General features: G+C 35.3%; 1 protein-coding gene and 1 pseudogene across 3 annotated transcripts in view; one reads left to right on the forward strand and one right to left on the reverse strand.

Annotated features, from left to right (window-relative positions):
• The window catches only part of ARHGEF38 (Rho guanine nucleotide exchange factor 38), a 124155-nt gene extending 118086 nt beyond the window's left edge, over positions 1–6069 (forward strand). For all 3 annotated transcript variants that reach the window (XM_007999441.3, XM_073017529.1, XM_073017530.1), the window contains one exon: positions 5786–6069. In XM_007999441.3, the coding sequence (XP_007997632.3) occupies positions 5786–5971 (186 nt within the window). In that variant the 3' untranslated portion in view covers positions 5972–6069. The remainder of the gene's footprint in view (positions 1–5785) is intronic.
• A 211-nt stretch (positions 6070–6280) lies between these two features.
• On the reverse strand, positions 6281–7813 carry LOC119620846 (ATP-dependent RNA helicase DDX50 pseudogene; annotated as a pseudogene).
• Positions 7814–10785: the final 2972 nt, after the last annotated feature.

Consider the following 10785-nt stretch of genomic DNA (forward strand, 5'->3'; position numbering starts at 1 on the left):
TCTGGTTTTATTGATGGTTCTAGTGGACCCTGACACAAAGGACAGGTGGTCTCTACCTCATACTCAGGGGGTATCTTCAGGGCCCTAAAGATCATTCAAATATAGGCAATTTCAAACTAATTTAGATTCTAGTGGCTCCATGATTTTTATACCAGAGCTGAATTTTTAACTTGGATGCAAGGACCTGAAGTGGTCTATGAATGAGTTTTGGGAGGATTTCATGAATCTCCTCAAATACGTTGGAAATATTGTGCTTATTTGCATATATACACATCTATGATAGAAGAAGTCTACCTTCTTAAACAGACTTTTAAAAGAAATTTTTATCTAAAATGTTAGAAATCACAGCTGTAGAGGTTTAACTTGCTTATCCATTCTCCACCTCAAGTAAGAAGAGAGACTGCTATAAAAAAGTTCCCCCAAAATTATGTTCTGGAGCCTTTGTTGAATAATGGGGATGAGGGACTGGATATTCACAACCTGGCAGTACCGATTTATACCAAGGATCTTAATTTTTAAGTTCTTCATTCTGTTTTTTTGCTATATCAAAGAATATAACAAAAGCATTCAAGTAAATATGCCTTCCCATTCTAATGTATTCTCTCCTTTTGTCCATCAAATAGTAATGGCATGCTCTGCATTAGTTTTCCATGCTGCATAACAGATTACCACAAACCTGGTGCCTTAAAACAATACAAACATATTTCTTAGGGGCTGTTGTCAGGAGTCCAAGCACGGTTTAGCTGGGTGCCCTGCTTAAGATCTCACGTAGCTGCAATATAGGTGTTTGCTGGTTTTATTGCTTCTGAAACTGGTGGTTCTCTTCCCAGCTCATGGACATTGGCAGAATTAAGCTTCTTGTTCCGGTTGAACTAACGACTCCTTTTTCTTGTTGGCAATTAGCCAAAGACTACTTTCAACAACCTGAGGCTGCTCTCAAATCCTTGCCATGTGGCTATCTCTATAGGCAGTTTGCAACATGGCTGTTTGCTTCTTCAAAGTCAGTGGGTGAGAATCTCTCTGGCTTCAAATCTCTCCCTTCAGAGGAGGCCTCAATGCACTTTAAAGGTCACATCTGAGGTCAGGCCCATCCAGGATAATCCCTCTTTTGACTAACTCAGAGTCAATTTCCTAGGGACTTTAACAAGCACCTCTGCAGAATCTCTTTACCTTTGCTAGAGAGTGTAGCCTAATCACAGGAGTAATAGCACATCTATTAAGAAGTTCCAGTCACAATCAAGGGTAGGAGATTATGTAGACCATGTATAGTAGGGGGTGAGATTCTCGGGGTCCATCCTAGAATTCTGCTTTCCAGAGTGTCTAAGATGCCTTGTTTGGCAAGCAGAATCTTGTCCTTGGCACTTCTCAAAAAGGACTTGGTTTAATAATGGCTAAAACCCAGCTTTGGGGGGCAGTTCAGTGTCCGAGAATCAGTGCTGTTTTCTTTTTCCATATAAGTAATATTGAAAGTATAATTTTTGACTTCTAAAAAAAGTAGTCATTTTGTTACCAATCCCACGTTCATCTTTTCATTTTCCAACTACCCATGATGACGATGCTACATGCCTACTGTGTCATTGTTTAGAAAGTGCTTCAAAAAGTTGGCTTATTAACATGAAGAGATTTTCAAAAATAGTATGAGGTGAAAAACCGCCTGCAAAGTTGTGTATACTATAAGTCCATTTTTATTACCACTTCAGGTAGGTAGGTAGAACACAAAAATGGAAGGAAGGAAAGAAGGAAGAAGGGAAGAGAGGAAGATGGGAGGAAGGGAAAGAAGATACTAATAGCAGTTGGGTGGATTTTGTTTTGCTTAACTTTATTAAAAATTTTTTTCTTCATCAAAATTGCTTGTGTAATTAAAACATATAATTGTTAAGCGAAGAACATGAAAGCTTGCTCCTGAAGGGTGAGAGAATAATGAGCATTTTTCATGCAATATAACCATCTTAGTTTCCAGAGATACATATGATATACCATAAATGCTGATTCTCTACCTTTTAGTTTTAGAAAAGAAGATTAACATATATTATGACTTTTGTTGCTGTTAATTGGAGAATTGGGATAAAAATAAAATGATATTCAGTGAAGACAGGTAATGTGGCTCGCTGAAGAAGGAAAATTAAATGCACAAATATAGAATAAGGGAATGCGGAACTGGGAATGTTACCACAGAGAAAGATCTGGTGGTTATAAGCAGTGGGTAATAAATTAGGTATGAGTCAATAATACAGTGTTATAAAAAAATAAGTAAGTGTGGTAGAAAACGGAGTTGTATTCACAGAATACTGCACATAAAATGAGTTAGAGCTTTATAGAGTACAAAGAAGCAATCAATAAATACATTTTTAAAAGTGCCAAGGAAAAACAGAAGAAAATTAGGTGATAATGGCTCAAATTAACAACATTGTAATTAATGTGCCTGGACCAAAACGTAGCATTTAAGATTAGAAAGATACAGACTAAAACAATTAAAATATTGACGATAATGGGAAATCTTACAGTTCTTAAATGCATGACATGCTAAAAATTTATAACTTGTAGTCTATCATTAAGGAGACTAAAAATACTAAAAAGGAGACTTAAAAAAGATAATGAAGATAGACTGCTGCCTCTTTAAAAGCAGCTTACTTCCATTTTGAGTATATAATATATGCCCCCATTTAACATAAATTATATAAAAACTAAAAAGTGCTCATCCTAAATAAATTTTGGGTCATGGTTATCTAAAGCATTGAAAGTATGTAATTTTGTACTTTAAATTTACAATTGCATGAGAATATATATTTAATATTTAGAATATAAAGTATAATTTCATACCAAACAGATCTAGGTGGAAGAGTTTATATTTCACTTGAGAGAATTCTGCTAAAGTGAAAGACTACCACAAATATTTAGAAATGTTCTATTAGTAGGCTACTTAACCTGCTAAAACATCTATAGTTGCATTGGTAAAGCGTTACCTATTATGTATAAAAATTATAAAAGATGATTACCAATTACGAATGCACGCTCTTACAGATGTTTCAGATGTATTATAGTACATTACATTCCCAAATACTTTTGCAAACCAAATCTTCCATTCTGTTCCTGTGGATTTATTCAATGTTTTCACTTTCTAAACAACAAAACAACACCATCTACAATATACTAGAAACTCCAGTGCCTTTCTGCAAGAATACACTCTGTACATACTTGCTAGAACAAGAGTTTGGTCTCTAAACCATTATGAGAAATAGGCCAAGCACAGGATTTGAAGTTAGAAGATATTGTTCATAGCAGCACCAATTAGCTCTATAATTAAAAATATGTTTCTTCTGTAAGCACAACTCATAGGGTTGTTGAGAACAAAGCACATTTAACATATAACTGCCATGCACTCCATAAAAGGTGTTTATTATTGCTACCACTCCATTGCTAAAGAATTTATAGTACTTTTAATTTTCTTGTTTACTTAAAAAATTATGTAATAATTTGACTGTGTTCATCAATCTCTTGTATGTATCTTTTATGATACAAGATGATCTCTTTTATGATAGCCATGCCTTTCAATAAATATTTGAATATTCCTACTAATTTTCAGGTCAAATCAATCAGTATTTGAGTTCCTACTTTGTACCATAATGTGGTCAATGGAGAAAAGTTTAATTAAATGTGTGTCTTAGTCCATTTGGGCTGCTGTAACAAAATACCATAAACTGGTTGGCTTATAAACAACAGAAATTTATTTCTCACAGTTGTGGAGGCTGGAAGTCCAAGATCGAGGCAACAGTTTATGTGTTTTCTGAGGGGCAACTTTCTGGTTCATAGAGTGGTACCTTCTTGTTGGGCCCTCACATGGTGGAAGGGGTGAAGGGTCTCTTTCGGGTTTCTTTTAAAGAGAAAACAATCCCATTCAGGAAGCTGAAGGCTAATCATCTCCCAAAGGTCCCACCTCTTAATAGCATTACCTTGTGGATTAGGCTTTCAACACATAAACTTTGAGGGGAAACAAACATTCAGACCATGGCAATGTGATTCTTTCCTTGGGGAGCAGGTCATATTAGTTGATAAATCAATATACCAATCAATGGAATCAAAGTTTCATCAAAAGTTAAATAAGTTTAATATTTAAATAACAACTTCAGCTACAGCTATAGTCTCCTCTCCACAGTACCTATTCTCTTTTCCTGCTTAATGAAGTAATGAGGTCATCTTATTTCTCATAGTTTCCCTTATCTATTGAACCTCAAGTTTGAGGTTTAATCTGCTTGTCTTTTCCTACATGTTGTTTTCATGTATTCACCTCTGTACTTTCAAATATGACATATTCACACCTTTTGTCAGCTTTGTCATTTATGAAAGATAACTTCTTCCAAAATCCAGCTCACCATTGGCTGATGTATCACCTGTGTGTAGAGTTGTTGCTGTTTTGGTGTGTTTTGTTTTGTTCACTGGCATTTTCTTTTCCTGGCTAAGTTGTAAGTTCTCCAATAAAATAATACCTGGCACTTAGTAGGTACTAGAAAAATTTTCATTAAATAAATGAATGGGAATATATGTTGCTTAAATAAATGAATGGGAATAAATTAAGCCAATTGCTTAATTTTATGCCATAACTAAACATTTTTACTATCAATCTTATGATTTTATTGGAAGAATAACTAAACACTTATTTTGGGGCTTCTTACACACTTAATAATTATAAAGGATTCCTTTGAGGTCAGAAAAAATTCTTTTGACTGAAATATTTTATTATTCTAGGTCACAAAATAATTTTTAAAGTTATAAATTTAATACATTGTCATTATAAAGGTTTGGGAAAAAAACAAGGGAACAAGGAAGTAAAAATGAAAATCAGCTATAATTGTACTATTCAAAGAAACAATAACAATATTACACTTATAATGTACATAAAATTTTTTGTTCTTTTTAAGGTTTACAATTTTATCATAAGTGTTTCCCATATTATTAGTCTCAAACAGCATCATTTTTCTTGTTTTTTTTTTTTTTTTTTTTTTTTTGGAGACAGGGTCTCACTCTGTCGCCCAGCAGGCTGGAGTGCAATGGCACGATCTTGGCTCACTTGAACCACTGCCTCCCAGGTTCAAGCAATTCTCCTGCCTCAGCCCCCTGAGTAGCTGGGATTACAGGTGCACACCACCATGCCCAGCTAATTTTTGTATTTTTTAGTAGAGACAGGGTTTCACCATGTTGGTCATGCTGGTCTTATACTTCTTGTACTTCTGACCTCATGATCTGCCCACCTCGGCCTCCCAAAGTTCTGGGATTACAGGTGGGAACTACCATGCCCAGCCTGCACTGTTTTTAATGACTACACATTTCCTTAGTATGAGGGTCTGGAATTTAACTATTTTGCTCTTGCTGAACTTCTAGTGATATTCCTACTACTCTCCCACTTTTGCCATTTGTATGGGTAATCCAGTAACACTGGTATGCAAAAATTTCTGCCGATGTTTCTGTAGAAGAGATTCTTCAAGCTATTTTGATTCATAAGGAATTAACATTTTAACATTATTAAAAATCTTTTAATAGAAACTGCCAAGTTGCCTTCAAGCATGGACAATTTATACTCCTCCTGACAGAATAATGACAATACCTATTTCGTTCCATTCTCACCTGGGTCATATTTTAGCAAAATACATCCAATAGAAGGAGTTGGACAATGTGACTTTGGAAAAATAAGAAAACTTTAGCATTGCTTCTAAAAGCTTGGAAACTCTTATGATGTTTCTCTTAATATTCAGGTTCCAATTCCAATAATGTCATTTGTTTCTTTATCTAGATTTTCTATGCAGTTCATGCTTTTCAAGCACGGAGTGACCATGAACTCAGCCTTCAGGAATATCAGAGAGTTCATATACTTAGGTTTTGTGACCTAAGTGGCAATAAAGAGTGGTGGTTAGCTGAAGCTCAAGGGCAGAAAGGATATGTGCCTGCTAACTACCTTGGAAAGATGACTTATGCTTAAGAAAATAAGACTTCGACTTTTATTTTCCAGCAAGTTATTGATTGACTACCTCATAAAACTGACATTACAAAACTTTGGACCAGAAAGCAAGAAACCTCCAAACCACAGAAACTGATACTCTACTGGGTTTTCAGGAATACTGTACTTCCTAACAGGGTTCTTGCAAGAATGTATTATAAAGGATACATGTTGAAAGAAATACTAAGCCAACAGAAATAGCAAAGCAAATGACCCAAGCTTCAACTATCAACTACTTAAAAGTGAAGATCTTTTGAAAGAGTAATTATATCCTTCTATCATCAAGAAAGGTTGGATCCAAAGGTTTTTCAATTTACTTTTTTTTTTTTTTACTGTATGATGTATTTTGTTCAAATGTTTTTGTTTTTCAAATTGCTCTCTTGCAAATGCATACATGTTCATATACATATATATAAACCATATATATTATGCAGCTTTATACACATATGTGGATAATATGAATTACACACCTATATGTATAAATCAGAGTGTACATCAAATATACATAATAGGAATATATCACCAACTAGAAGTCTTGATAATATATTTTGTTAATGTTTTGTTTATATGTTTTGAACTAAAAAAAAACTGAATAACTTGATATTAACATATAACATTACTAAAAGCATACTATATGCCAGACATTGTTCTAAGTGCTTTATATGTAGTAACTTGTTTAATACGCAAAACATTATGAAGAAACCATGGTCCAAAAGGGTAAAGTAATTTAATCCAAATCACATTGCTAGTAAGTGGTGGGCCTGGACTTAAACCTAGGTAGTATAAACCAAAAATAAAATCTAAGGCTTCCAACCGTCTAAATAGACTTCCCCTCAGCCAGGGCTCTTTTTTTTTTTTTTATATTCAAAAGTATAACTGGGTAAGTAGTAAGTAGATGTGTTTACAACCATTCTTGTGAAATACATTTTTATAAAAATACGATCAACTTCTTTGCTAATAGCAGACACATACCTCAACTATGATGACCTAATTTTTGGTGGATAACGTACATGATTAGGTAGAAATAGGCAAGCTCACACTGGTAGATTAACTATCAAATACTCAGTTAAAACTCCGTTTGTGGCCCCCACTTCTTGATCGATTTCTACTCCACTTCGTCTTCTACCACCTTGTCAACTTCCTGAGTGACGCCCTCAGACTGATCACCTGACCCACCTGACCAGCCACTCCTCTGTCCGGAATTAGAGGATGTTTCCATCGTAATGTTCTTCAACTTCAGGTAATTTAGCTGGCACTCGGAGTATCCAGCCGGAATCATGCCACTCTGCCTGTAACCTTTCTGACTCAGTTGGAGGAATATCAAAGCAAACACCCATATTTCCTTTCAGGAGGCACACTGGTAATCTGAGACACTGCATTACTACTCAGCTTTCTGTTAAGTTCTTTCCAAGCACAGCTGACATCCTGTATTTCCTCTAGACTTTCCAGAGTCATGATCACAAAACCCTTATCAGAGTTGATTAAAGATCATGGTTCAAAGCTTGATACGTCAGAAATGTGGGCTAAAGCTGAAGCCAATGCATCCATCGCCCCTTTCTCTTCTATCAGTATCTGAGCTGATGGTTGGAAAAAATCAACAGCAGCATAAGAAATGGAAGCCAGAGACCTTACGGCATCCATACTTTTAAATTTAACTAAATCCATTGTAGAAGGAACACCTACATGTGTAAAAGTAATTCCTGTTTTTTGTTCCACGTATCTTAGTTGACCTCTTTCTCTTGGTTGATAAAAACATACAAGCCGAGCGCCGTGCCTCACGCCTGTAATCCCAGCACTTTGGGAGGCCGAGGTGGGCGGATCACAAGGTCAGGAGATCGAGACCATCCTGGCTAATATGGTGAAACCCCGTCTCTACTAAAAATACAAAAAATTAGTCGGGCGTTGTGGCGGGTGCCTGTAGTCCCAGCTACTCGGGAGGCCGAGGCAAGAGAATAGCGTGAACCCGGGGGCAGAGCCTGCAGTGAGCCGAAATCGCGCCACTGCATTCCAGTCCAGGCAACAGAGCAAGACTCCGTCTGAAGAAACAAACAAACAAACAAACAAAAAAACATATACAAACCCCTGTCTGTCCAGCTCTACCTGTGCATCCAGAGAGATGGATATGGATATAGGGCTCAATATCCTGAGGAGGAGAACTTTGAATCACCAGGTCAATTACAGGAATGTCCAAACCACAAGGAGCCATGTTGGTTGCCACCAAAACTTTATAATTACCTCTCTGAAGCCTTGTAGTGTAATTTATCTTTGTGACTGTGCAATGTCCCATGTAAACACAGTGCATTCTGTTTTGTGTGGATTCATGGCCATGTCAGTTACATTCTTCTTGGTCTCACAGAAAATAATAGCCCCCCTTCAGATCCACTGTGGACTTGAAGGACATCTCATTATCATCTATGTTTTATAAAGGAGGAAATTGAGGAACTCACACGGAGGGACTGGGATTTAAAACCAGGTCTTCTGAATTTAAGGCCTTTTAGTGTTTTCCCTTTTCTTTTCCTTAAGTCACTAAAATCTATAGTTATATAACCTTACAAAAATCATGATATGCAAAATAGAAAAATGATAGTGACCACATATCTACTAATGGCATTAAAATGTACAATCCTAAAAGTTTGTTAGCACACTTGCTTATCTGTCCATTCATTCATTGAACCAGTATTTATTGAGAGTTACAGAGGGAATACAATGCTGTGAAAGACAAGATCCCTCCCTTCACACCACTTAAATTCTAGTGGGGAAAACATCTGCACATAACAAACTAAATAAAATGATCATAAAATAATAAATGTTATTTATATAAACTGGCTACTTTCTTTACTGCTCAAAGGGTCTTGTAGCTCATTTTACGATATGAAAAAAATCAAGGTCTAAAAGCTCCTTGAGACAATTTAAACTCTAATACCAAATATACCTCTATAAAATACCAAACTGAGCTAATACTGTATATGTGTACTTATACATATGTACATAACCTAAATATATGTATGCACATATTATCTATACAAAGAGCCATACTCAGTGAAAGATAAGAGCCATACTCAGTGAAAGATAAGTTACCTCCTAAAGTTCCCTCTGAAGTACAATAGAAATTAAAATAATTGCTTCTCTTCTCAACTCTATCTAGCACGTGTTTTCTGTGATGGGATAAATGTTTTCATTTCAAGTGCCAGTGTGTGAACTGTAATAAACATTACTGCTTTCATTTTTTTGTAGGTACAGAGGTTACGTTAACTGTTATAGTTGCTGAACTGAGTTTTTGTCAGGTAATTTTGTTTAGTCCAAACTGGAACTATAAACAATTATGGATATGTATTTTTTGGTTTCTTTGACCCCGAAGGGAAATTGGGGTTTATGTCAAATTGATGTTTTATCACAATAAATCTGTTTCTCAAAGCAAAAGTCTCTGTAGGATTGAGATAATTCATTATTTACATATGGGGTAAACAGACATTTACTGCCTATTGAGATAATGATTGAGATAATGGATTCTCAATCCTGGATTCTAATTTACTACAAATAATTTAGCACCATTATTTAACAGAGCAGTTTAAAATAATAATCTTTCCTTTAAAAAAAAAAAAGACCAAGCTTAATTTTAAAAGCTTTGTGTTTATAGAGATCACCTATCAATATACTTTAGAATAATGCTGTTAGAAAAACCTAGGGATTAAGGAAGACAGTTTGAGATTAGAGATCTGTAGAGTGAAGATTTAGTAGCACACATTAAGGTTGATGGAACAGGCTGTTCACAGTCCTTGTGAATGTGGGAATTTGTTGTATATCCAGTTTTTTTGCTGTGAATAATAAACTGTTTCTCTGATGCAGAGGGCTTCCTATCTTCTCTCAGAATATACATGTGCAACAATTGCTGGTTAATTTGTTAGCTTGCAAGTAAGACAACAACTCAGACTTTCCACATTTTCTGACTTAACCCATTTATGCCTAGTGTTCCATTATTGCAATCTTCAGCTTGTGGGAGTTATTTATATCCTACTGTTCAAGGTCATCTCCAAGGTCTGATTTTTCACCAAAAAAATTTGCAACCCCTGGCATAAATGGGTTAACAATGTACAAAACAATCTCAAGAATTAATCATTATGTAGGAGCTTATTGTATACAAAGTTAGCTAAAATTAGGTAAAATACTATAACATTTTGAGCACTCAGATAGCCTTTTCTTTTATGGTATAGGAAGAAGCCATCAGTGTGTGAACAAGTCATACATTTTCATCTGCAAAGACCCTTGGGAAATGATATTTTTCTCCAAAACTTATCAGGAATATGCATAACCAGGATGAATCAAAGTTCAACATTTATTACGTACTATGTGCATGTATTACATTGGCAATGTAGGTAAAGTGAGCAACTTGAGAAAAAATATTGTATTAAACACCAAGAGAGTTCACAATTTATTGGAAAAAGATGTATACTTAAATAACTGAAATGAGGTGATAAAAAAAGGTAAAGATACAATATGAAGTATGATAAATCAATTAGGAAAATCCATTGATATGAGAAATCAATAATGAAAAAATAATTTTAAAAAAGATGAAATAATTGGGAGGGAAAGGGAGAGTCAGTTGAAATGGGGCTAGCACAGAAAATGAACACCCAGAATACTGGGAGGAAAACAGAAAAACTATATTGGGTCATCCCTGCCACCACATAAGGCACCTCATTCATCAGGATCAACTCCTGGGGCTTTGCTAGAAGACGAACTAATTCTTTTTCCTTAAATTCACAGATGCTATCAATCTTCTGAGGTTCTCATCGAGA

The sequence above is a fragment of the Chlorocebus sabaeus genome, chromosome 7, assembly GCF_047675955.1.
Source record: "Chlorocebus sabaeus isolate Y175 chromosome 7, mChlSab1.0.hap1, whole genome shotgun sequence".
In the NCBI taxonomy this organism is placed as follows: domain Eukaryota; kingdom Metazoa; phylum Chordata; class Mammalia; order Primates; family Cercopithecidae; genus Chlorocebus; species Chlorocebus sabaeus.